Source organism: Eptesicus fuscus, chromosome 4 (genome assembly GCF_027574615.1).
Source record: "Eptesicus fuscus isolate TK198812 chromosome 4, DD_ASM_mEF_20220401, whole genome shotgun sequence".
In the NCBI taxonomy this organism is placed as follows: domain Eukaryota; kingdom Metazoa; phylum Chordata; class Mammalia; order Chiroptera; family Vespertilionidae; genus Eptesicus; species Eptesicus fuscus.
The window spans coordinates 62,432,394-62,459,956 of NC_072476.1; the positions used below are offsets into that span (position 1 = coordinate 62,432,394).

Consider the following 27,563-nt stretch of genomic DNA (forward strand, 5'->3'; position numbering starts at 1 on the left):
CTGATTGGCTGGTGGGCGTGGCTTGGGTGTAGCGAAGGAGCGGTCAATTTGCATATTACTCTTTTATTAGGTAGGATATCTATATATATATATATATATTTTATATATACTATTTTATATATTTTATATATACTATTTTATATATATATTTTATATATATTATTATATATATACTATTATACTATTATATATATAATAATAATATATACTATATATATATTTGTGTGTGTGTGTGTATATACACACATACATGCACTATACACACACATACATGCACTATAATAAAAAGTAGAAGATAAATACCATGAAAAATCAAGTTATATACTAGTAAAAATTTAGGGAAAACGGCAGTTACTTCCTGTCAGTGTATCAGTTAGACCTTTGTGAGGAATAAGAAATTTCAGCTGAGCCTTGAAGATGAGCTATATTGAACATGTAAATTTTGAGTTTAAGGTGATGGGAGTAGCTTACATAGAGGCAAAAAGGCAAATGCATAAATTAGTGTAAATTATTCCTTTTGATTGAAATTAAAGGTCCATGAAGATAAATAATGGGAAGAATATTTGTAACACTAGGTCATGAAGAGATCTTGAGAGGCAGAGTACGCAATACAGGATTATTTTATAGGAACTGGAAAACCATTTAAAATTTCTGAGAAGCCCTAGCTGGTTTGGCTCAGTGGATAGAGCATCGGCCTGTGGACTGAAGAGTCCTGGGTTTGATTCCGGTTAAGGGCACATACCCAGGTTGCAGGCTTGATCCTCAGTAGGGGGCATGCAGGAGGCAGCCAATCAATGATTCTCTCTCATCATAGATGTTTCTATTTCTCTCTCCCTCTCCCTTCCTCTCTGAAGTTAATAAAAAATATATTAAAAAATAATAAAATAAAATTTCAGAGAAAAGATGTGTCCTAATCAAAACAGAGCTTTAAATTTCATAGGAAAGTAAGTTGTGGAGAGACTGTTGGAGGCAGGGATACCAGTTAGGTACCTACTGCAGTGATCAAAATGAGAGATAATGAAAACTTGAAGAACGGGAATGGCAGAGAAGAAGGGGATGGATACAGAAATATTACAGAAATAGAATCTACCATAGTACCCCAAATCAGAAAACAATGAGAAATTTTGAAACTATACGGATATTGGGACTTCAACACTGGGTATTCTAAATCAGTATGTCTATAGAGTGACTCATCAAACCATAATTTCTGGAAGTGTGATTTTGATGGTCATTTTTGACCACTACTGACCTGAATGTCTATAATGGTGGAGTAAAAGAAATTACACTAGCTCCAAGGTTAGGAAAATAGGAAAAGGATTAACAGGAAGAAGAGAAGAAAGTGAGAGAAAATAATACAGTCGCAGAGCAATGGGACAGATAGAGGAACCAAGTTGATGACAAATTTTATATTTCCTGTGGACAAGATAGGATAGGAAAGAAGTTGAGGAAAGAAGTTGGACTCAAGTTGATAGATTTGAAAACTACCACTATGATTTGAAAAAGACAAAGGCAATTCCTGAAAAACACAGATACTCCAGAATTGAGTCACAGGAAGAATGTGGCATGGCCTTGGATTTTTGCAGGAAAATAAAAAGAGTATCATAAAAACCAAGGGAGACAGACTCTTCAAGGAAGGGTACTGATTTATGCAGAAGAGTTTAAGGATAAGGACATGAGAAAACAGGTCAGTAGATTTGGTGTTCAAAGTTATAGGTAATGAATGAAAGAAGATATGCAAGGTACTCTCAAGCTTTAGCAATGAACAGAAGGTGATGAGTTCAGCCAGCTCATATGGACTATTCTTTAAGAAGTTTGTTGGTGAAGGAGAGAGGCAGGAAATAACTTAATAAGGCAGCAGCATTATGAACAAGCACTTTGAGGCAGTAAAAGTGATGCATGTTTCTAGATGGAGGGCAAAGACAGAGGAGAGAAATTTAAGATGTAAAGCAATAGTGTGAAACTGAAACAAGTTCTAAGAGAAGGAAACTAAAAGAAGGGCACAATTTCGAGAGTTGGCTTTGGTTAGAATGAGTTATTTACCTCCTTATCTGAAATAGGAGGAAAGGTGGCAAAGAAGGGAGACGACAAAGAGAAATGAGCACATAAAAATAAGGAAAGTTGAGTGAAGTAACATCAAGTTGCTTCACAGTTATATAGAAAGTGAGAATGAAATGTATTATGCACAAGACTTAAGGGCAGCGGAATCTGTTTCAAAGATTACTCAAGAATCAATTAAAGATAATCCAAAGGATTTCTAAGATGCAGAGATGGCCCAGTTTAAGGTTACTTAGAATAAATTAGTATCTATTACAGAGTAGTACAAATTGGCTGGTAAACAGAAGAAAAGTATAGGCATTGACAGGACTGATGATTGTCAAAATGCTTAACGAGGGAGCCAAGTTGGTGAGGAAATCAAGGGAGCTAGTTAAACAATCCCAGGGTGGAGGGCAGGGCGGTCACAATGACAATAAAGACCAGAAGGAGTTCGGGCAGGGAGAGGAGGACAGACAGAAGTTGTGCTCAGGGAGAGATGTGGAGAGGGAAATGGTGACCCAGAAAGGGAGAAAATCATGGGAAATGGTAACAGGCGAACATCTATAGGAAAAGGGTGGTGTAAGCAAAAAGCATAGATTCAAAAATAGGAAAAATATTTTTGACATCCTATTAGTTGGAAGGAGTGGCCTTTTGCAGCTGGTTGTCAGAAAAAAGTGAACTCCTTGAGGCAGGCTCTTTCAGTCATGTGAAGGCAAGTGAAAGAGCAGTTCTGTGAAAAGATCTTCACCTTTGATATGGTGTACTTTTCTTCAAGGAAATAATTTATAAAAATGTCATTTTATATATACGAAATGATATTTCAAAGAGGAAGGGAGAGGGAGATAGAAACATCAACGAGGAGAGGGAAACATTGACTGGCTGCCTCCTGCACACCCTTTACTGGGTATCAAGCCCACAACCTGGGCGTGTGCCCTGACTGGGAATCAAGCCGTGACTTCCTGGTTCATAGGTCAATGCTCAACCACTGAGCCACACTGGCCAGGAAAAATGTCATTCTCTTTTATTCAGCTTTCTGAGTTTTATAATATGTAAAATATTGAGTATGGGCATTGTGTTCATAGGCATTGTGCAAAGTATACATTTAAAAAAATTTATTACAATTGCTATATGCCCAGATTACCTGTCCCCACTTCCTATTTTCCTAGTCCTTAGCAACCCTATTTCTCCTTATTTCTGGATCTTTAATATTGTACCAGTTGATTAATTAAAGTGTGATCAAATATTATTCTGTGACTATATTTTTAAAAAAGTAACTATGTAGGCACTAAATAATAAATTGAAAGTATCTGTAAATAATGAGAATGGCAATAAATAACATGAAAAAAGTTGCAAATCAAGAATGAAATTTATACCTAAGAACTTGAGATTTGGCTGATTAGAGGGAGCCATGGTGTATTGGTGTGTTATAGGACCACCATATTGGCAGATGGCTCACAGACCAGGTCAAAGTGGGAATATAGTGTTTCAATGTCATAGGTATTCTAAGATAAAACAGCCTTTAAAAACTGAGTGTTCTACTTGCTAGTCAGATTTTATATACATTCTTTAGAAATTGTCTGAACACACACTTGAGCAAGACATTTAAAAAATAAGAAATTGTGCCCAGCTGGTGTGACTCAGTGGTTGAGTGTTGGACCATGAAACAGGTCACAGTTCGATTCCCAGTCAGGGCACATGCCCAAGGCTGTGGGCTCAATCCCCTGAGTGTATGTGTGTGTGTGTGTGTGTGTGTGTGTGTGTGTGTGTGTGTGTTGGAGGCAGTTGATCGATGTTTCTATCCCTCTCTTTTCCTCTCTCTAAAATCAATAAAAATATATTTTAAAAAAGAAATTGTGATTTCATTAGTCAAGAGTTAATTGGAAGATTTCAGTCATCCACTAAAAAAAAAAAAAAAAAAAAAAAAAAGAATTGCTCTTAGTTCAAAGCAATAAACCTGAATAATTGTTTTACATAGCTTTCAAAGGGAGATAATGGCTCATTGGTAATTTTTCCAGGATACATAAAGAAGAATTTGAGAAGGAGAATTTTTTTTTAAAGAATGAATTATGTCAGGAAAATTAAAATGTAAACTTTTATTAATTTAGAGAAAAACTGCCAAGGAAATAGATGAGAAACTCACTTTACCTATGTACAAAAATTATAAACATTGGGGAAAGTTTCACTGATTTGCTGGTTCAAACTGAGGCATGGCCCACATCAATCAGAGATGCCAACTGCACTGAAGTTTAAAGCATGTGCAATGCGCCTGCATAGCAATGCTCCCGGTTTTAAAAGTACACCATACTGACTGTATCTTCAACTAACACCCCACTGAAGCCTTTTCACAATAGCTATTAAGATGGAAATGAGTTTCAATTCCATTCCTTTTCCTCCCAGACCATAAACTTGTGGATAAATTCAGCAAGCAAGAGTGGATTCAGTTATGTTATTTAAATCCAAGCTTATCAGAAATCATGTCACCTTTAGGCAACAGCACTAGTTCAGTACAGCTGAAGAAAGAAAGAGGATATGTGGGGAAGGGGACTTTGAAAGGCAATTAGGTCACAAGGGTGCAGTCTCATGATGGGATGAGCACCCTTATAAGAGACAGGAGAGAACTACCCCACCCCACCCCAACCCCCTGCACTCTCTTTACCATATGAAGACCCAGTGAGAAGAGGCCCCCTGCCAGCCAGGAAGAGGGCCCTCATCAGGAACTGAACTGGCAGCAACCAGACTGTGGGGACTTCTCAGCCTCCAACTGTGAGGTTTGCACTTCAGTTGTGTAAGCCATCTAGCCTGTGGTATTTCGTTATGGCAGCTCAAGCTGATTAATACACCAGGCATAATCATGAAGAAAGGAAGAGGGAGGCCTATTTGAGAGATATTTAGGATGCATATAGGACAAAAGAATTACATATCTGATTGTATTCTGCAAATATTAAGAGTTACGCTATTTCTATAATACTGTTTCTTCATTATTTCATTTTATCTTATGATTCCTGTCTGAAATAAAAGTTATATTAAACTGTCAATGAAGGAATAAGAAAAAGAGTTATGCTAATAGAAATACCAACACATACTAGTACTGAGTGCTGAGTACATTCCAGAGAGTGAACTAAAGACCTTATATGAATTAACTTTTAATCCTTCAAACAGTTCTATAAAGTTAAGTGTTATTATTATGCCTGCACTACATATGAGAATGATGAGGACAATTAAGGATGCTTCAGTACCATAAAGAGAGGGGGCAGTCTTTCTTGGAAATCAGAAGAGGAAGGAATAATCTGCCAGCCCAGATCACTTCAAATTCTTTCTGGGGAAAGGAGTCTACTACTTTCATGAAATGAAAGTTCTCCAGGTTTAATTCAATGTTTACATGTTATTTTTCTTGATGACAGTTTTATAAGAAAATGGTACTGGTGCCTTCAGGAATGGCAGCGCTGGAGAGCTTGAGAGTTGCCTGTGGCTCTGATGCCAACTACAAACTTGGACACTTTTCTCACTTTTCTATGCCTCTCATTTTCTTGACTTTCTTATCTGACTATAGAAATAATAATACATGCTTCACAGGACTCTTGTAAAAATAAGAGATAATATATACAAAACTAGAGGCCTGGTGCATGAAATTTGTGCACTTGTGGGGGGGGGTTCCCTCAGCCCAGCCTGTACCCTCTCCAATCCGGGACCCCTCAGACATTTCTCTCACAATCCGGGACTGTTGGCTCCTAACTGCTCACCTGCCTGCTTGCTTGATCACCCTTAACTTCCCTCCCCGCTGGCCTGGTAGCCCCCAACTTCCACCCTGCCAGCCTAGTCACCCCCAACTGCCCCCCTGCCAGCCTGGCTGCCCCCAAATCCCCCCCACCAGCCTGGTCACCCCCAACTGCCCCCCTCCCCCCCCCGCCAGCCTGGTCACCCCATATAGCCTGCTGTTCAGTCATTTGGTCGTCCCTCACTAACACCCCTGCTGGCCTGGTCGCCCCACCCAGCCTGCTGTTCAGTCATTTTGTTATCCCTTACTAACCCCCGTGCTGGCCTGGTTGCCCCACGCAGCCTGTTGTTCAGTCATTTGGTTGTCCCTCACTAACCCCCTTGCTGGCCTTGTCGCCCCACACAGCCTGCTATTCGGTCCTGATGACCCCTGGCTTTTTATATATTAGGATGTGTCTGGCATATGATTAGTCTTAATTGGTAGTGGTGATTATAATAATTAGACTACCAGGGCCCAGGTAAATTCACACCTGCCACTTATATGTAGTCCTTGCTCTTTACTCTTTCTTCCAACCCTACCATATTCATGCCCTATTCCCACCTAGAAAATAAATGTAAATTGGACTTAAAAGTTTAGTACTGTAATAGACTAAATAGAGAACGACCCTTGTCCTCATTAGTATTTAACTAGGAGTAGTGAAAGGCAGTTCACTGAGGTAAAAATATTCATAAAACTTTAGTTCTAGAAAGACCCAGCTCAGTCACAAATTATCAGTCCCTTTTCTTCTTTGGTTACATGTGTAAATAATGAGTTTAAACAGTCATTTACACTTTCTCTCAACTCTGTGATTTTAGTTTTCTAATACTTTTCATCTGCATGGTTTAAGCGTTAGGAAACTAACTCATAATGTTAGTTTCTAATAAATATTATCAAATCCCAAATGTTTTCAAAAACAGTCATGAAGAAAACACACACTGAAGACTGACAACACATCACTTTTCAGGCTCAACAATTTCTGATTTGAATCTCTGAAGATTGAGCGAGCATCCACAATGTTTCTGTAAACATTTTGGATTTTCCCCACCACTACTGGTAAAATGTGGGAAGGCTGAACTGTGTTCAAAGAGATTTTTCAAGCTCAAGTGGAAGAGATTGTTCATGGTCTAGTGAGAAATTCTGGGGTTTTCCCCAGGTCTCTCAGCATTGTTTTGCTTTCTTCTGAGCAATGGAACTGAGAGCAGACTGAAAACAAGCAGCTGACTGCCAAGGACATGTGAAACCTGTTCTATTGGTCATTCTGGATCCAATTCAAGCACATACTGTTACTAGGTAAGATTACTTTTGCTTCGCTTTAGTGGAAGCCTCAATTTTGCTTTAGAAAAAAAAGTCATATTGTGTTTTTCCATTTTTATTTATAAACCATGTACGTTCCTTCAAGCAATAAAATATAAAATGACAATGACATACTTGTAATTTTGATGTAAGACTAAGAATGCTAGAACCAGAGTGTTTCATCTATTTATATCTACATAATAAAACCACCGCAAAACTTAGTGGCTTAAAATAATTTATTATTTCTCTTAATCCTACAATTTGAGCCAGGCAGTTTTTCTGCTCTGTGCGGTATCTACTTGTGCTGGAATCTATAAGAATTCTTAGAGCTAAGGTGCCTGAAACAACTGAGGACTGGCCAAGCATGTCACCCACATGGCCACTCCACACGACTAGCTTGGGGTTTCAGACATCACGGTGGTTCTTACATGGTAGCTAGCTTCCAAGAGAAAAGAAGCTGAAACTGCTAGTTCTCCTAAAGGCCAGACCCATTAAGGGACAGCATCTCATCCATGGTATTCTATTGGTCTAAGCCAGTGGTCGGCAAACTGCGGCTTGCGAGTCACATGTGGCTCTTTGGCCCTTGAGTGTTCTAAAGCCACTTCTTCAAAATAGACTCGCCCAGGACGAAAACCAACTTCTGTGCAAGGGCCATGAAGTTTCAATTGCACTGTATGTGCGCGCCCGAACATGGTATTTTGTGGAAGAGCCACACTCAAGGGGCCAAAGAGCTGCATGTGGCTCACGAGCCGCAGTTTGCCAACCACTGGTCTAAGCGACTCCACCGCTTTGTATGAGAAGTAGCATGTTCACCACAGGAGGGAGGTGGCTGATGGCCACTGCCTTTGGAGAATCCAACAGAGAGCCTACTGCATCTCCCAGGAGCTCTTTCCTTTTACTTTACCCTTTGGGGTTCATTGAGTTTCTTTGAACTCTATTTGAAATATTTTAAATGTCAATGGAAACAAAGTCACTCAACTTTAGGACATAAGGGATAATGCTTTGAAATACTCATTATAGCAAGTGTTCAATGATTTCATAACAATGGAATCTTGATTTATATTACTACTAGAGGCCTGGTGCATGAAATTCATGCACAGGTAGGGTCCCTAGGCCTGGCTGGCGATCAGAGCCAATCTGTGGGGCGACTGGCAGGGTGATTAGGGGGCCCCTGCTCACACCCGCCTTGGCTGACCTGGCACTGCCTGCTCGCCGGCCCCACCCCCTGCCCCTGCCGCCGCCTCCCTCTGCAGGGTGGCTGGCAGGGCAATTGGGGGCCCCGCTCGCACCTTGGCTGGCCTGATGCTGCCCCCTCGCCATCCCCGCCCTCCCCCCCCCACAGTCCCCACTGCCTCCCTCTGCGAGGTGTCCATCAGGGCGATCGGGCGGCAGGGTGGCCCTGCTCGCACACGCCTTGGCTGGCCTGGTGCTGCCCACTCGCTGGCCCCGCCCCCTGCCACTGCCGCTGGTCAGGGCCTGCAGGCTGGGGGCAGCTCCTGCGTTGAGCGTCTGCCCCCTGATGGTCAGTGTGCATCATAGCAACTGGTCATTCTGCTGTTTGGTCAATTTGCATATTAGGATTTTATATAGATAGATTTTTGTTCACTATAATAAGAAGTGATGGATCTTCAGGAGAAAGGAAAGCTTTCATTCTTAGATATGTTCCCAAATGGAGAAACAGCCTTTACAGTGCCAGTAAATCCTACATAACTCAGATTCACATTTTCTGTAACTATCTAGGTCAAGCCACCTTTACAGTTTTATCTATTGTATTGAAATATATGTGTGGGATTTTTATAAGAAAAGGATTTGTAATCACCCCCTTCCTCTTTTTATTCAAATTAATTTTCCTTCCCTGATCTTATGTGAATCATTCCTCACATAAGAACTGACTGATGAAGCAGAAAGGAGCCAGTAAATTCTAATGATCCCAAAAGAAGAGACAAGCTTATCACTGCCAGAGATCAAAACCAAACCCTAAAATTAGAGGCTTTGTTTAAAATGCTATTTGAGACATTGAGATTTAGTTCAGGGAACATACCTTTATCCTGACTCATTTTCACTGCACATTCAGCCCACTGATGAGAGGAGGAGGCCAGTGAATCTCATGAGCAACCACTGACCTTCGAAAACGTGGTGGATAGCAGTCAGGCAGCAAAAGAGGCACAGAGGCCATGCTGCCATCACTGTGCCAGGCCAAGCTCAGAAAAGAAAGGGACTGACAGTGGCCATCTTTGGGAGACTGAAGCACAGAACACATTTTATTTATTAGCAGCTCTTTCTCTGTTCCCCCCACCCCCCTTTCCTTTGGATTTCATTGAGTTTATTTGAATTCTGAAATTAAGGATAACAGGAACAAAATGTAACTCAAAATACAGAGTTGTAAGCCCTGACCAGGTAGCTCAGTTGGTTAGAGCATCATTCTCATATGCCAAGGTTGTGGGTTTGATCCCAGGTCAGGGCACATACAAGAATCAACCAATGAATGCATAAATGAGTCGAACAACAAATTGATGTCTCTTCTCTTTTCTTCTTCTTCTTCTTCTTCTTCTTCTTCTTCTTCTTCTTCTTCTTCTTCTTCTTCTTCTTCTTTTCTCTTTCTCTCTCTCTCTCTCTCTCTCTCTCTCTCTCTCTCTCTCTCATCAAGAAATAAAATTTAAAAAATAATAGAGTTGTAAAGGGTCTGATACTCAGCAGTCATGACAAACACACAAGTGTGGATTAAAAACTGCTCCTATTGTTAGGCACATGTAACCTGCACAATGGTGATTAGTTTGGAGAACAGTTCTATCGACATATGAAAGACTCCAGGCCTAACAAAATGGATTCAAGTTCTTTAGTTATTCAAATAGGTGATGCTGGTGATAACTCATTGCATCTGTTTACCAAACCTAAAACTCTAAGGTAATCATAATCATTATAGTTACTAAAAACAAAAACACAAATTGGCTATAAGGAAACTACATATGGTGACATATGGATATGACAGATATAGTCTGTGAACCCTAGAGAGCTTGGCCCAGGTATTTCATGAGATTTTTTTTTCTTTCTTTCTCCTGGGACTCCACGATTTCCACAATCCAAAGCCCAAGCTACTGTGCAGCTCTTTTTTCAGGCTTCTTTAATGCAGGTGCTATTGCTCCAGTTTCACTTGCCTTGGGTGAGACCTTTTCATTTCCAATTTACCACCACAGCAGTTCAGATACTCCCTCATCCACCTGTTTGTGGATCCAGAAAACAATAGACCCACAGCTTCAGGCCAGCTTACCACTTTGTCTTCCTGCTCTGTTTCTGATCCACAGAAATGTTCATTATTTTTTAAATTTTCTCTTATTATAGTTTGTCTTTAACTGCTATGTACATAGAGCAGGGTAGTGGGCAAAAACATGAATTTACAGTGCCATCTTCACTAGAAACTTTTCAGGTCAATGCAATGGAATTTTAGCAGAAAGATTTAAAGATCAAAGGCTCCTTAGTAGACTATATAGTAATTTTTTAAAATCAATTTCAGAGAGAGAGAGAGAGAGAGAGAGAGAGAGATCAATGATGAGAGAGAATCATTGATCGGCTGCCTCCTGCACATCCCCCACTGGAGACTGAGCCCACAACCCAGGCATGTGTGTGTGCCCTGATGGAGAATTGAACTGTGACCTTCTGCTTCTGGTTCATAGGTCGACGCTCAACCACTGAGCCACACCAGTCCGGGTTAGATAGTAATTTTTTTCTAGAGATTTTATATTCAAGGTAAGTGAGGCATAATTCAAGTGGAGGGGAGTTATAATAGGTAGCTAATAAAACATAAAAGATCAGTCAGATGTCAAAGCTGAACATGTAAGTCTTGGAAATTATAGAGTTAACAAATATAGTCTTAAACTATAATCTTCAAAGTGTGATACCTACAAACAGATCAATGAGAAATATCCTTGAATTTCTACTTTTGATGATATAACACATTTCTCTACTTCTTATGCCATATTTAGCTTTAAGTATTCATTCCTATAAGATTTTATAATACATTCATGATTATTCATTTATTCAACAAATATTAATTATGTTCTTGCTATCCACTCTACAAGAAGCTGGTGATTCAGAGGTGAATAATAAATAGTCCTTGCCCTCAAGAAATTTAAAATTTATTGAGGAAGTCAGACACACCCCCAAAACAAGTCACCATTCCATGATAACTGCTGTAATGGCTGTAGGGACAAAGTGCTTTCTTTAAAGGTATAGATGAGAGAATGAGTAATTCTTATTGGTGTGGTTCTGTAAAGAGGCAATTCCAAAGGTTTCACAGAAGAGGCGGCATATTGGGAGCTTCCAGAAGTTTTATAAAAGAGTTAATAGTATCTTGTGGGACCTGGGGTCTAGGGAAATTAACTTATGTTTATCCAGCACACAATTTTGACTTATGGGATTATGTTGGATAGTTTGGGGAGCTAATGAAGATTACGGGAGAGTGATAAGCCCTTTCCACCTCTCTCTCCTTCACATTTCCTCACATCACTTATTAAACACCTGGGTCTCATCAATTAGTGGTGATGAGGAGTTCAAAGTTGAGGGTTCCTTACATGAACAAAGATGACAGCATCAGGCAACTTTAGGAAAAAGTAAATAAACTGGCATAGTCAGAGTGCAGGATAAATAGTAACTAACTTGGGGATGGACAGATGACTGAGGGTGGACTGTGGAGATCTTGTCTTGTAGTCTAAAAAGACTGGACTTTTCTTTTGGGCAATGATGCTGGTGAGACAATCCACTTTACATTTTGAAATATAGACATCTGAGAAAATGAAATGGGGAAATAAAAGACTTGAACTAGTGACCAATCAGAAAAATACTGACCGTGTCCAAGTATGAAGTAATAACTATTAGATTAAATTGTCATGGAAATAGGGGAATTAGAAAATCATAAGTATTTTTTATATTTGTAAAGCTACAATAGAGCAATGCTTCTATTACTATTTAATTGCAAGAGCTTCCCTAGTTGAGATACAAGTATGCTGGAACTTTCAGAATTACGTTTAATGCTTAAGGGCTATGTTTTTCAGATAAAGTACTGTTTTTGTTTGTTTGTTTGTTTTTACTATATCCATGTTGGATCATATCCAAAAGGCATAGGAGTGATTTAGGCATTAAAAGGATTAACTCATTATGTGAAGCCTTTATGTTATCCTTATTGAAAACATGTAAACACTGGCACTTCCATTTTACTAGTATAAAGAAAACAAAACAAATCTTGTCATTTGGGGAAAGAAACTAACAACTCTTCCCTTAAGAATATGCATTGTAATAAAATGAATCCCAAGTTTAATAATAGCATAGCTTCTGGAAAAATTCTGTCCCATGAAAAAGTAAGATTTCTACATTAAGTAGTTTTCTTAATTGAAGAATTTAAGATTAATCATAATCTTAAATAATACGTCTGCCTACATAATGATTCCATGCTAAATGAGAGAATACAGAAGAGTTGGCTAGATACAGCTATCTTACAAATGAACCCACAAAATAATATAGAGTCCCTTCTCTTTATACCAAGAGGAAAATCTTTTTTGCATCTTCCCTGATCCAGTTCAGGTGCCAGAAGGTTTTTCTTCTATTACAGTACCTCCTTTTATTATCCTATAAATGGCAATATCTATTGAACCCCCAGTAATATATTAGACACTGTTCTAGGGACTTCATATATACCTCTTGCTTAAACTTTGAGAAGCACTTAAAATGTGAAGAATTCCTCTCATGCATTTGGCTCTAGATTTATCAAAGTTTAGAAAAGAGAGACTCCTCTTCTTCACTGGCCCAAGCGGGATCCTCCACTCCAAGCACAAGATTATCCCTAATATTCTAGTCACTCAAACCATTTTAGACAGAATTTTCTGTATGTAGGTGTGTGGTTATTGTTCCCAGTTAAGGAAATTCCTAAGAGACTCTAATCTAACAACAAAAAAGAATCAGATCATAGAAACCTGTGTTAAGTATGATTCAAAGGGAAAAAATGAGCTGCAGTGAAAGCCAATTTGAGCTGGAAAGACTTGCACTGTTAAATCACTAGACATGTGTAGCCACTTATGAAGCTGTCTGATCACATATGTTTTTAAACATCTGTCAGCACAAGCAGAACTCCACATGCAAAACACAGCACTCCTGAGCACAATGGAAGTTTGTTTGTGACGAATTCTCAGATTCTCAGGAAGAAATGGATACATTTCACAGGTTGAACATAGGTTATTACTGCTTAAGTTGAAGGAAGCTTTGGCAAGCAACTCCCAAAGGCTGTGTGACTCATTTCCTTGGACATCAATATCTTAAAAAGACAAAACTGAAACCAGCAATAAAACCTACAGAGACCTAAAGAGAGAGATGTCAGGGAGTACTAAGAAGCAGGAGGTACTGGAGACTACAGCTGAAAGCTGAATCTAACTTCTTCCTTTTTCTTGATTAAAAAAAAAAAAATTGCAGTGCCAGTTCCCCCACCATTAAAAAGTTCTCATCTCCAAAGTACAAATACAACTCCTTCCAAACCTGCGGCATTTGTTCTTCCCCTGAAGACATCGTCATATGCTTTCCACTGCGGCTTCACCTGGTAGGCATGGATGAACACCACAAATACCACCACGAGGCACATTAAAGGGACCAGGGCTGCGGTGAACAGAGCGGCATAGATATTGGGGATGAAACACCTGAAAGAGAAGAGATCACTCAGACAACTTCAATACGAACATTTCTGAAATCCAGAATGTATGACATCATTGCTTTATACTAACTCTTTGTATCTAAGTGTTGGCAAAAGCTCATTTTTGGTTTGACAAATTGAAGCTTTGTTCGAGTAGAGGCTATATGATTAAATCTCATCCACGGCTTCACAAAGTAGGATCCATGAAACAAGCACATCCTGAGAGGCTCAGAAAACTTAAAAAAAAAAAAAAAGGTCCTGTCCAAATAATTTGAGAAATGTGCACTTGCTTTGCAGCTCTATTTTCTTGGCCTACTGAGCCCAAGGTCACACTGGGGACTGCATGAGAGAAGGTATAGCAAATGGCAAATGTGAGGATTGCTAGGGCTCAATCTGTCATTCCTAAGCTATACATTTCCTGTAGAGCCAATGAATTCTCTTGAAAATGACAACTTTCCATTTAGAAGCTATACTGCTCAATTGCATCTGTTATTACTAGAGTTTATCTAGAAAAATGAGGTCCAAGGTAAACTTACATTATTTATTAATTCTAATAACATTGAAAGTCTAGAAACAATGATTTTAGAGATGTAACAGGAAAATTTTACTCGTAAGTTATTAAATCATCATGTCCTATCTAATAAAAGAGTAATATGCAAATTAACCACCACTCTGCTACACACAAGCCACGCCCACCAGCCACGCCCACCAGCCAATCAGGAGCGAGTATGCAAATTAACCCCAACCAAGATGGCTGCAGCCACAGAGTGAGCAGGAGGGAGGCTTAGGTTTCCCTGGCAATGGAGGAAGCCAAACTTTCCACACACCCTGGCCGGCCCAGGCCTCCGCTTAAGGCAACAAAGTTTCAATTATAGAAGATAAATAAATTCCAACAGAAATGGCTGCCACCACGGAGCGAGCAGGAGGCTTGGCTCCACTCTAGGCTACAAAGTTTCAATTGTAGAAGATAAATAAATCCCAGATACCAGGGCCTCTGCTTGGGTTGCCGGGGGCATGGCCAGCCTGCAAACCACCACAGGCCCCTCGCCCAGGCTGCCCCACTCCCCAAGGGAACCCCCACCCTGATCCGGGACACCCTTCAGGGAAAACCAGCTGGCCCCCACCCATGCACCAGGCCTCTATACTATGTAATAAAAGAGTAATATGCAGATTTACCATCACTCCAACACACAAGATGGCTGCCCCCATGTGGTCAAAGATCCTGCCCCCATGTGGACACAAGATGGCCACCACAAGCTGTCCAGCAGGGGAGGGCAGTTAGGAGGGACCAGGCCTGCAAGGGAGGGCATTTAGGGGTGACCAGGACAGCAGAGGAGGGAGGTCGGGGGTGACCGGGCCTGCAGGGAAGGGAAGTTGGGGGGAACCCAGGCCTGCAGGGGAGAACAGTTGGGGGGGGACCAGGCCTGTGGGGGAGGGCAGTTAGGGGTGACCAGGCCTGCAAGGGGAGGGCAGTTAGGGGCAAACAGGCTGGCAGGGGAGCAGTTAGGCATCAATCAGGCTGGCAGGGGAGTAGTTACAGGGTGATCAGGCTGGCAGGCAGAAGCGGTTAGGGGCAATCAGGAAGGCAGGCAGGTGAGCAGTTGGGAGCCAGCAGTCCTGGATTGTGAGAGGGGTGTCCGACTGCCCGTTTAGATCCGGTAGGATCGGGCCTAAACGGGCAGTCAAACATCCCTTGAGGGGTCCCAGATTGGAGAGGGTGCAGGCTGGGCTGAGGGACACCCCCCCACCTCGTGCACGAATTTCATGCACCAGGCCTCTAGTTCTTTACATAAAATCTTTCACACAAAAAATATAAAAATGTGCCTGGACATTGTGGCTCAGTTGGTTTGGCATCGTCCCATGCACCCAAAGGTTACCAGTTTGATTCCTGGTCATGGCATGTGCCTTGATCCCTGGCAGGGGGTGTGTGGGAGGCAGCTGATTGCTGTTTCTCTCTCACATAGATGTTTCTCTCTCCCCCTCTCCTTTTATCTCTCTCTCTCTCTCTCTCTCTCTGAAAATAAAAAGGGAGGGCTACTAAATAAGTTCTCAATATTTAAAACTGTACTCTTCAGTATTCTTAAAAAGGACATAACTCCTGTAGCTTATCCTACCTAATAATAGACAAATATGCAAATTGACCGCATCTTCGCTATGCCCAAGCCATGCCCACCAGCCAAGCCACGCCCACCAACCAATCAGGACAAGTATGCAAATTATCCCAACCAAGATGGCAGCTAATTTACATATCAAGACAGCTTAGAAAGAAGCCAAGAGCTGCAGAAGGGAGCAAAGCTGCGGAGAAGCAAGCAAGCCGGGGGGAGGAGATGGGAGGAGCAGAGGCGGGGCGGGGGAGAAAGAAGGAGAGCAGGCGGGCTGGTGGAGAAGGGAGAAAAGCAGGCGGGCTGGCTGAGAAGGCAGGTTGGTGGAGAAGGGAGAAAAGCAGGTGGGCTGGCGGAGAAGGCGGGGCGGGGGAGAAGGGAGAAAAGCAGGTGGGCTGGCGGAGAAGGCGGGGCGGGGGAGAAGGGAGAAAAGCAGGCAGGCTGGCGGAGAAGGCGGGGCGGGGGAGAAGGGAGGAGAGCAGGCGGGGCTGGGTAGAGTGCAGCAGGAAACCCTATTGTAGGATTTTTCCTGCAACAGGAACACTAGTAACACTATAATACTTTTAATGACAAGAAACCTTAATAGTAGGTAGTTTTCTTTTCAAATATTTTCCCCAACTTCTCCATTTTTAATACATAATACCTATAGCCTAGATTACAACTAGTAAAAAAATAATGAATTCTGAAAAAAATCAAGGAAAAAAATATAACATGTTTAGAAGAAAACCTCAAAATTCAAAATATAGTAATCAGGGAAACATCCATTCTTGCCATTTGGGGAAAAAGTGCCTCAATTTTATATTTAAAAAGAGACACATAATCAAAGACCTTCCTTAGGTATTGTTCCTAATTAACATGATCTGCTAAATGTATTCCTCTTGTAATCAAGACACATTTCAAGAGATATTTCAACATATATTCTGCATCCGCAAAGAGATGTCAGAATGATGGATTTCCTGGCTTTCAGAATTTAATTTGGGCAGTACAAAGGCTACTCCTTCCCTGTACGCTCATCTGTGTGCCACAGACCCATATCTTCCAGGTAAAAGGCACATGACGAGATAAAACAGGCAAACATTAATAGCCTTGATCTTGAATATATTTCTGTACTAAAAATAGTGATCATGATGGCTAGTCATTTCTATGAATACTGGCTTTGAATGATTTTTCTCTTGTTTTCGTCAGAATTATGGAATCACAGCCATACACTGGCCTAACGGTGCTTAGACAAAAGCAGACACAGATGAAGAAACTCACACAGACTTCACTGCTCTCTTTTTACCTTGAACAATGTCATCACAATTCAGTTTCAGGATGTAAAATGAGGATAGTCACTGAATCTATTGTGAGGTGCTCTAGGATTAATAAACATTTTATACAGGGTGCCAGTGTTTAGATTTGACTCCAACACATACAACTTTTCATGTTTGGTTCCCACTTCTCCACTTGAAGTGCCTTCCTAAAAACTTTGTTTCAGATTCCAAGGACAACCTTTGAAAGCAGAACCCCAACTAATGGTGCACCAGCCTGGTTAAAAAGTAAAAGGGCACAGTGGACCTCCAGGATGTCTGCAGGGCTCTCGGGAAGAGAAGGAAATTCCCTAAGTGTCATCGCTCTTAAAAGTCTCCATTGCAATTCTCCCTGCTTGTACGATGACTTGGCCACCTGGCCCATTCTTTTTTTTTTTTTTTAAATTTCTTTATTGATTAAGGTGTCACATATTTGTCCTCATCCCCCCATTCCCATCCCACCCCTCTCCCCACGCATGCCCCAATCCCCTGTTGAACTTAACCGTTGGATAGGCTTATATGCATGCATACAGGTCCTTTGGTTGAACTCTCCCCCTCCCCCACCCTCCCCCTACCCTCTTCTATCCTCCCTCTGAGGCCCGATAGTCCGATCGATGCCTCCTTGCTTCTGGTTCTGTTCTTGTTCCTCAGTCTATGTTGTTCATCATTTCCTCTAGATGAACGAGATCATATGTCACTAGATATATACTAATAAGAACTGAATGTGAGACGAGCAATAATATTTATGCTGACAGGCAAATGAATCAATCTGTAGCGAGCTTCCCCCTGGACCAACAGTTCTTTTGAGACCCAATTTCGATGTCCAGTAGTTCCTTATGTGTACATGTCAGCACTGACCCCTCAGCTCTGGATGGTGGACAAATGGTGGTAACGGAGGTCCGACTCCCTCTGGTTTGGTCTCGGCCGAACCCAGGGGCACGGCGTCACCCGGACTAAGGGGCACGTGGCCTCACCCATACCCAAGGGGCGCGTGTTCTCACCCGGGCCTGGGACCCAGCCTCACCCGGATGGATCCAGGGGCGCACGGCCTCACCCGGACCCAGGATCTGGCTTCACCCGTACCCAGGGACGCTTGGCCTCTCCCAGACCCAGGGGCACGTGGCCTCACCCGGGCTTAGTTGCACAAGGCCTCACCTGGATCCAGGGACACATGGTCTCTCCCGGACCCAGGGACGCTTGGCCTCTCCCAGACCCAGGGCCACTTGGGCTCACCCGGGCCTAGGTGCACGAGGCCTCATCCGGATCCAGGGACGCATGGTCTCACCCGGACCAAGGGACGCTTGGCCTCTCCCAGACCCAGGGGCACGTGGCCTCACCCGGGCCTAGGTTCACGAGGCCTCACCCGGATCCAGGGACACATGGTCTCACCCAGACCCAGGGACGCTTGGCCTCTCCCAGACCCAGGGCCACTTGGGCTCACCCGGGCCTAGGTGCATGAGGCCTCATCCGGATCCAGGGACGCATGGTCTCACCCGGACCCAGGGACGCTTGGCCTCTCCCAGACCCAGGGCCACTTGGGCTCACCCGGGCCTAGGTGCACGAGGCCTCACCCGGATCCTGGGACACATGGTCTCACCCGGACCCAGGGATGCTTGGCCTCTCCCAGACCCAGGGCCACTTGGGCTCACCCGGGCCTAGGTGCACGAGGCCTCACCCGGATCCAGGGACGCATGGTCTCACCCGGACCCAGGGATGCTTGGCCTCTCCCCGACCCAGGGCCACTTGGGCTCACCCGGGCCTAGGTGCACGAGGCCTCACCCGGATCCAGGGACACACGGTCTCACCCAGACCCAGGAACGTTTGGCCACTCCCAGACCCAGGGCCACTTGGGCTCACCCGGGCCTAGGTGCACGAGGCCTCACCCGGATCCTGGGACACATGGTCTCACCCGGACCCAGGGATGCTTGGCCTCTCCCAGACCCAGGGCCACTTGGGCTCACCCGGGCCTAGGTGCACGAGGCCTCACCCGGATCCAGGGACGCATGGTCTCACCCGGACCCAGGGATGCTTGGCCTCTCCCCGACCCAGGGCCACTTGGGCTCACCCGGGCCTAGGTGCACGAGGCCTCACCCGGATCCAGGGACACACGGTCTCACCCAGACCCAGGAACGTTTGGCCACTCCCAGACCCAGGGCCACTTGGGCTCACCCGGGCCTAGGTGCACGAGGCCTCACCCAGATCCAGGGACACATGGTCTCACCCGGACCCAGGGACGCTTAGCCTCTCCCAGACCCAGGGGCACGTGGCCTCACCCGGGCCTAGGTGCACGAGGCCTCATCCGGATCCAGGGACACATGGTCTCACCCGGACCCAGGGACGCTTGGCCTCTCCCAGACCCAGGGCCACTTGGGCTCACCCGGGCCTAGGTGCACGAGGCCTCATCCGGATCCAGGGACGCATGGTCTCACCCGGACCCAGGGACGCTTGGCCTCTCCCAGACCCAGGGCCACTTGGGCTCACCCGGGCCTAGGTGCACGAGGCCTCTTCCGGATCCTGGGACACCTGGTCTCACCCGGACCCAGGGATGCTTGGCCTCTCCCAGACCCAGGGCCACTTGGGCTCACCCGGGCCTAGGTGCACGAGGCCTCACCCGGATCCAGGGACGCATGGTCTCACCCGGACCCAGGGACACTTGGCCTCTCCCCGACCCAGGGCCACTTGGGCTCACCCGGGCCTAGGTGCACGAGGCCTCACCCGGATCCAGGGACGCATGGTCTCACCCGGACCCAGGGATGCCTGGCCCATTCTTTCAGAGAAAGGGGGGAAATGATCCAATCCTGAAGTGGTCCCTTCCCCCCAGTTTCTTCAGAGCCCCACAGTTGTGCCCTGTCACAAGAACCAGGCTGCTGAGAGTGCCCAGTCTGTCCTCTGCATGGTCAACATGGGCGGGTGATTAAGGAGGAGGGCTTTGGCCTCCAGCCCGCCTGTTCCTGTTGGCAGCACTCCTAGCTTTCCTGCCTACCTTGGGTCCTGCAGTACAGCTGGCTCCTCCTCTCGCCTGCTCCTGTCCAGCTGTGACTCCACCCCAGTGTCCCTGCAGCCAAAACTACCTGCCTTGTGTACTACCTCTCCTGGGGGTTGGGGTGTCAGACAACTACCCTTAAAAGGAGGGGAAAAAAGCCTCATCAATCAGAATTTCCTTCAGTCCAACCGAGTAAGATGTACAGTGCATCTAGGTAGTTTGAGGATTAGATCATAGGAAAGCGATGTGGGAGTTAGGAAACTGTGAATATCATGTTAGGAATAGTTTCTGAACTAAGGCTAGGAACAAATTCTTGGAAAAACTGAATGTCATGTAAGAAATGAACAGACCAAATGCTATGCACGCTGGAGGGCTGTGGAGGCAGTCGATTATGGTGCTGGCAGCCATTGCTTCCAGGACACATCTGGCAGTTACCAGAAAATGAGACAAAGGCCGTGTGGATGTCCTTTCTTAAAAAGGGTGAGGAAAGTGTGCTCCTTGTAGTTCCCAGCTCATCCAGCTTCGAAGCACTCTGGGGACCCTTCTTCCCTCTCTGGGTGCTGAATGTTCTTTGGGGTTCTTGTAAATCACATGACTAACTTTTGCTGTTCCCTTTTAAACTTTCATGGGCAAATTTTCTTTCTTATTATAACCCACGGACAGTCCTAATTTATTTCAAAATCTTGTCAGGACTTCAACCCTTTCTCTATTTTTAGCCAGATGAAACAAGCAGATACTGTTTCATTACCTTCGGTTTTTCCTCCTCCCGGGGTAGCTTGGAGCATTTACAATGCCTGATGTCACTTTCTAGTTTGGTAAGGTTATTACTTTCCCTAGGCAGCACTTTATCCTTATTGAAGTGTTTTCACTTGCATTATCTAACACGAGTAAAAAAAAAAATTATGTCGGTGGCCTGGGGTATTTCAGGTTCTTGGTTCCTGTCTGGAATAAGCATAAGGAGAAGCTCAGAAGCAAAGGAGTCCAGGAGAGACATAAACTCCACTCGTAACTGCTGACAACATTGGGAGGAACACGGAGAACCCCCTGTACGAGTGCCTGCGATTGGAGTCCATTTAAATTCCATTTTAAAGAACAAGTTGCCCCTGGCACTCTGCAGGATTTAAAGTAATCCAGGCAGCTGGCATCTGAGTTACATCTGGATTACATAGACATGAAAAAGGACCGAGGCAATGGGAGAATAATAAAGGTTTGTTGCCAAGGTCTTCTTTATAACTCAGTACTTCCCCTCCGTTAGATAACGACAACAGTCGTGATTCCCAGGCTCACGTGCCAGCCTCCCCCAGGTAGGCCTCCTTAAGACTCCGTGAATGATGGCCTCTGCATCAAAAGCTACATTTGTTGCCTCAACCACCTTGGTCTCCTCCACATGGAAAATAAATAAATTTATGGAGACATGAGAAGAAGAGAAAATTACAGTTTGGGTTTAAGCAGCTTCAAGGTAGGAAAATAGGTTCTTTCTGTCCTCCTGTTGTAGTGCATATAGCAGTTTTCATACCAAGGGAAATAGACTGATTTCCAAAATGTATTTTCTTTTAAGCTTAAACTTTAAACAGAAACAAAGTTAAAATTAAATTGCAGATAAGCCCTACAAAGTGAAATTGAACATTAGGATAACAGATGGACTTAGAGAGGAAGGGAAGGAACGAGATATTTTCCTAAACTGAATTAGGTGGATAATGTAGACTATTGTAATTATTACTACTACTATACTTACTACCATCACCACCACAAATAACACCAGTGGGGATCATTTACTAAATGCCAGGCATGAACTTCAATCCTCACATGCATTATTATGCATAAACATCACAGCAGTCCCATTAGCCTCAATGGACACATGGGAAAAAGACACGTAAATTACTTAAGGTCAAATTGCTAGTAGCATAGAACCGGCTCATTTGCCTTTACTGCTACCTCTACAATCCTAAAATCATTTCTACAATTCTAGTAAAGACATATTAGAGTTAGTGGTAAACATGCCAGTGTTCTCCTTGAGGACAGGGACTCTAATTTGTTTTTATTTATTTTTCTCCTAGTGCTTTGCATAATAAGACCCTTAAGAAATGTGTACTAGTATTGATTCAACTGATTTTTAGCAGTGTTTGAAAACCACTTCCTTAAAGAAAAAGTAGGCACAGAAAATCCTGTATTTCAGATGTACTCAATGCAGTAAAAATCCAAGCAACATTGGAATATCTATCATGTCCCAGGGACAGTGCTGGGCACGGAAGGGCATATGAAGTTGCCTAAGTCATGGTCCTTCACATCAAGCAGATTAGAGTTACAAGAAGTGGCAGCACATCAGAATCTATTCTCTTCCTCAAAGTGGTGCTCTTCCATCAGCATCATTGGCACTACCTGGGAGCTGGTTAAAAATGCAGAATCTTACACCCCCTGACAAGATGCCCAGTCATTTCATGGGCACATAGACAGTTTGAGAAGCATTCTTCTAGCCCACGCATGGGACATACACTGAGTGGCCAGATTATTATGATCTCTGAACGCATAATAATCTGGCCACTCAGTGTATATCCTATATAATAAAAGGCTAATATGCAAATTGTCCCCTTGACTAGGAGTTCGACCAGCAGGCAGGCCGGCCAACCGCCCATGTCCCCTCACCGGGCCTCTAATACACACACACACACACACACACACACACACACACACACACACACACACTGAGTGGCCAGATTATTATGCGTTCAGAGATCATAATAATCTGGCCACTCAGTGTAATGTAGATTAATGTAATTAACTAATCTTTACATCTGGCAGCAAAGCCATGGGACTGTGTACCCCCAAGGAGAAAGAGATCCAGATATTTTCATAGCACATGGTGGTCAACAGCAGCCTGAAGAACCAGAGAGAAAGAAAAGCAGCAGGAAGCAAAAGGGATGGAGAAGCAGAGATCTGCCATATGTACTAGTAGAAGCCTGGGATTGGCAACCTGAGCACTCTGATTGCAGAAAAGGAGAGAGCTAGCAAATAAAGCGAGAGAGGAGGCAATCGATCTGCAGACCGGAGGGATGAAATGAGAAGGGGCGTGATGGGCTGTGGTGGGTGTGGGTGGGAGGTAAATATTCAGTCCTGCTGCAGAGAAACAACCCTGAAGTGAGTGAGTGCAATAAACATGCTCTTCCATTGCCCACGCTGCTCAAGGTTTCTGAAAAACGTTACCCCATGAACCATGTACCTCTAACCCCACACCCCAGCCACAGATCACCCTAGCCACTGGCGACTGGCTGTGAGATATATCCCTGACCCAAAGACAATCATCCTTCTGGCTTGCCCCTGACTTGGAATTTAGTGACTCGGCTCTAACAGTTTAGCTGAGCTAATCAGCTTTGAGAATCTTTGAGATAGTTGCCAGTTAGTGGTGGGCACTAGAGCTGACCACTGTAAATTTGCTCTCAAAGTTCAGAGCAGACAGCCATACTGGAGTAAATACACAATGAATACAGAAGAAATCGACAGAGAAGAGGGGATAACAAGGGATAGGTGAGAGGAGCATTCAGATGCTCACAAGTTAGAGATTCTGTGGTCTTTGAGAGATGAAGAGTGTGGCTTTGGTTTTCAGCATTCTAATTCTAATTCTAGTTTGCTGAGGTCCAATTATACCCCATTTCCAGCATTTGAATGCCCATGAGAATGCCTGTTGGGTACACATACTTCTCTAACCCCACCCCTTTACTTGAAGTAGCTTTCGTGGGTTTTTACATGCAACTATAACGGCTGTAGTTCAAACAGCACTAGTGAATGGGCGATAGAGAGAAAGAGGAAGTGAACACATGACTATTCTTTAAAACAATATCACATCTGAAGATGTAGTAGAACATCACTTCATGTCTACCAGTTTTAGAGCTTACTCTACGCCATGATTAGCATTGCTATCTAATTCTGCATTGACAACTGCCTCATAAGCCAAAAGACCAAAAAAACAAGAATCAGGCTCCCTTTTATTACTTATAATGTATCTATATGCTTATATTACTTGAAAAGATTGAGCAAAGAAAAATGTGAACCAAAACCCATTAAACATTAAATTGTCTAAAACTGTAAAGTAGTCAGATACACTATATACACTAAAATACAGTCCAGTGTTGCGTATGATTAGCTCGTGGTGAATAACACAGTTACCTACATCCCAGGCTCATTAAAAGGTAAAATATATTTACATAAATTCCAAAGGTGAATAATACACTCTTAGCATTAACAGGTAAGAGATAACTGACAAAAAACCGTCTGAAACCATGATACCCTCAAATGACCTTTTCTTTTGTTTGTTTTTCTTTTTCCAAGAAACTCAACTCTGAAGAACCTGTTCCCTGAACAACATGATGCTACTGTTGAAATCAGTCTACCACCTTCACTCCAGGTAGGTTCCAGTGAATCAAGCCCATTCAGACTTTAATCAGGATAAGGTCACGCTGACTTGTTATTTTTTGCATGTACCAATGCTCCATGTTCTCATAAAACAACATTGGTTGGTGCTGAAAAATGTCATTGTCCTAACACACGCAAAGGTGTCCTGCTCTTACCCCTTGCTTACCAAGGCTCTGAATGATCGGTGAAAAGCTTTTTTCTTAAAGAATTTTATGCTACATTCTTGTATCCAAAGATAGTAAAATTACAGCTTTTTATAATTTTATAAAAATATAGATTAACAGGGTGGGCACAAGAATATAAGATTAATGTCCAAAAAATTTGGTCTTTTTGCACCTTCTCTCCACCCACATCTGACTTCATGATTTCAATGGCCACACTGATCCTCAGAGTATGACCATTAGCCGCAAAGCAGCTTTTGAATGAGGCCAACCCCTCACCACACAGGCAGTATGCAGTACTTTCTAATCTTAGGTAAGTGTTGGAGATACAATTTTTATTTTTTGGGTTCAATCTGTGTTTATTTCAATAAACTCAAAGCATTTAGGAATAGCTAAGAAGAAATTGGGGGCCATGGGTCATGTTACCATAACTGTTAACATGACACATGCTAACTTCTTTTTCCTGATGAAAATGTTGTAGGCTTTGAAGTTCTCTCTTCCCCAATACTCTTACAATCTATACTAATAAAAGGGTAACATGCTAATTAGACCGGGAGACCTTCCAGACGTCCTTCTGGACAAAGCCATAGTGGCGGGGCTGAGGCAGAGGCAGTTAGGGGCAATCAGGCCAGGAGGGGAGGGCAGTTGGGGGTGATCAGGCTGGCGGGGGTGGGGGGAGTTGGGGGCAAACAGGCCAGCAGGGGGGCCAGTTGGGGGCAAGCAGGCTGGCAGTTGGGGGGCAGTTGGGGGTGATCAGGCTGGTGGAGGGGGGGCAGTTGGGGGTGAGCAGGCCAGCAGGGGGGGCAGTTGGGGGCGATCAAGCCTGCAGGGGGGGCAGTCGGGGTCAAGCAGGCTGGCAGGGAGGGCAGTTGGGGGCGAGCAGGTCAGCAGGGAGGGCAGTTGGGGGTGAGCAGGCCAGCAGGCAGAGTGGTTAGGGGAGATCAGGCAGGCAGGTGAACAGTTAGGAGCCAGCAGTCGGACATCCCCTGAGGGATCCCAGATTAGAGAGGGTGCAGGCTGGGCTGAGGGACATTCCCCTGTGCACAAATTTTGTGCACTGGGCCACTAGTACACTTATATCGCCCATGAAAAACATGAGAAAGGTAGAAGTGTAGGTCTATGCTGACAAGAGTGTCACTGTGGGCCGCTCTATGAAAGATATAGATATTGTAAGTGACTAAATATCCTGACAGAAATGGTGATTATTTCTCGAAGTATCAAAAATCACTTGGCAGAAGGATAATCCAACTGATAATTACTGACCACCTTTTACTGAAAAGTAGCCACATTACATTTTCCTGGAGATTAGACGTACCAATTCCTCTGGCTTTATGTAAAGGTTGCAAATGTTCCAAGAAAACATTTCTAGGGCATTCCCTGGAGGAATGAATGCTCAGTCATACCACATCTTGTATCATCTATAGTCTCATTAACATTTACAGCACATTGTAATAATTGACATTAAGAGATTGTTAATCACAGTCATTGTTTAAAATACACTATTCACTTTCTTGTCCTATTTGTAAAATTTTAATCTTAAAAATCCTGTAAATATTAGGGTTAACTCTTTACTATTGAGAAAACAAGGATAATGTGAGTAGGTGAGTTATCTGTCAATAACTTTAAGGTCATTATCTTAAGTTGTACATTATGTTATATCTCGGCTCCAAGAGCCAGCTTTGTTGCTAAGCCTATCTCAACCCTGATATACTTCAATTTTTTTATTGAACACATATTTCAGGATGTTAGTCTTTACTGAGTAATGGGTTAGCACATCAAATATGTGTATTAAGATATCTAAAGACCCTATATATGTTCATATTAAGTGGTTGCTAAGGTTGGTCCATGATACTAATACTAATTAGTATTTATTGAGTATTTTAATATACCCTGAAGGATCCTGGAGCAAAAAAAAAAAAATACAATAAACAATGTGAGAACATTATAAAATCCTATACTACAATGCTAACATGTGGGGGATATCTAATAAATGTTAAAAAGCTGAAAAAACATGGACCAAAATACCTCAGGAAAATGAGACAGAGGTTAAGAGTTAATTTAAGAAAAGGAAAGTAAAACTTGAGTAAATGATATGGAGGCCAAAGTTCTATCCACTCTATGGGAATCCCCAGTTTTGATGGGAAAATGGCACATTTCACTTTCCTTGAAGTTTGGAAATCATAAGGATTGGATCATACCTGATGTAGAGGAAGCAACATTTTAAAATTCCTTAGTTGGACAGCCCTAAACTAGACACCAAATAGATAGAGATAAAGTGACCTCCTTGTGATTTATGTAAAGACTAGAGGCCCGTTGCAGGAAGATTCCTGCAAGAATAGGGCTTCCTGCGGCCTTCTCCGCTGCCCCACCTGCTTCCCTCCCTTCGCCGCCTCCCCGCTTGCTTCTCCACAACTTTGCTCCCTTGTGCAGCGCTTGGCTTCCTTCTATGCTGTCTTCAATCTTTGCTCTGCACCTGGATATGCAAATTAACCGCCATCTTAGTTGGGTTAATTTGCACACTCGCTCCTGATTGGCTTGTGGGCATAGCGGGGGTACGGTCAATTTGCATGTTTCTCTTTTATTAGATAGGATTCTTCAAAGAAAATTATGTTGCTATTGAGGGTCTATGTGTGGGAGAAGGGCAGAGGGGGCAGAAGCCTCCTGTTGGATTAGGATATCGCTGCCTAGAGAAAAGAAGTGTACTGCTAGGAATAAAGGCTCCAGAACTAGACTATTTGGGTCAATCCCGGATGCACATCTTATCGATTTTGTGACTTGGGCCAGGATTGAAGTTGTCTATACCTCAGTTACCTAAAAAAAAAAAAAAAAGGAGAACAATAGCATCTCCATCTACCACATATGAGTGAAGT

At 43.4% G+C, this 27,563-nt stretch overlaps 1 protein-coding gene across 1 annotated transcript in view; it reads right to left on the reverse strand.

The window, feature by feature from the left end:
- The window catches only part of ADGRV1 (adhesion G protein-coupled receptor V1), a 452,962-nt gene that overhangs the window by 72,239 nt on the left and 353,160 nt on the right, over window positions 1–27,563 (reverse strand). The window contains exon 87 of the mRNA XM_054714338.1: window positions 13,601–13,758. Within this exon, the coding sequence (XP_054570313.1) occupies window positions 13,601–13,758 (158 nt within the window). The remainder of the gene's footprint in view (window positions 1–13,600; window positions 13,759–27,563) is intronic.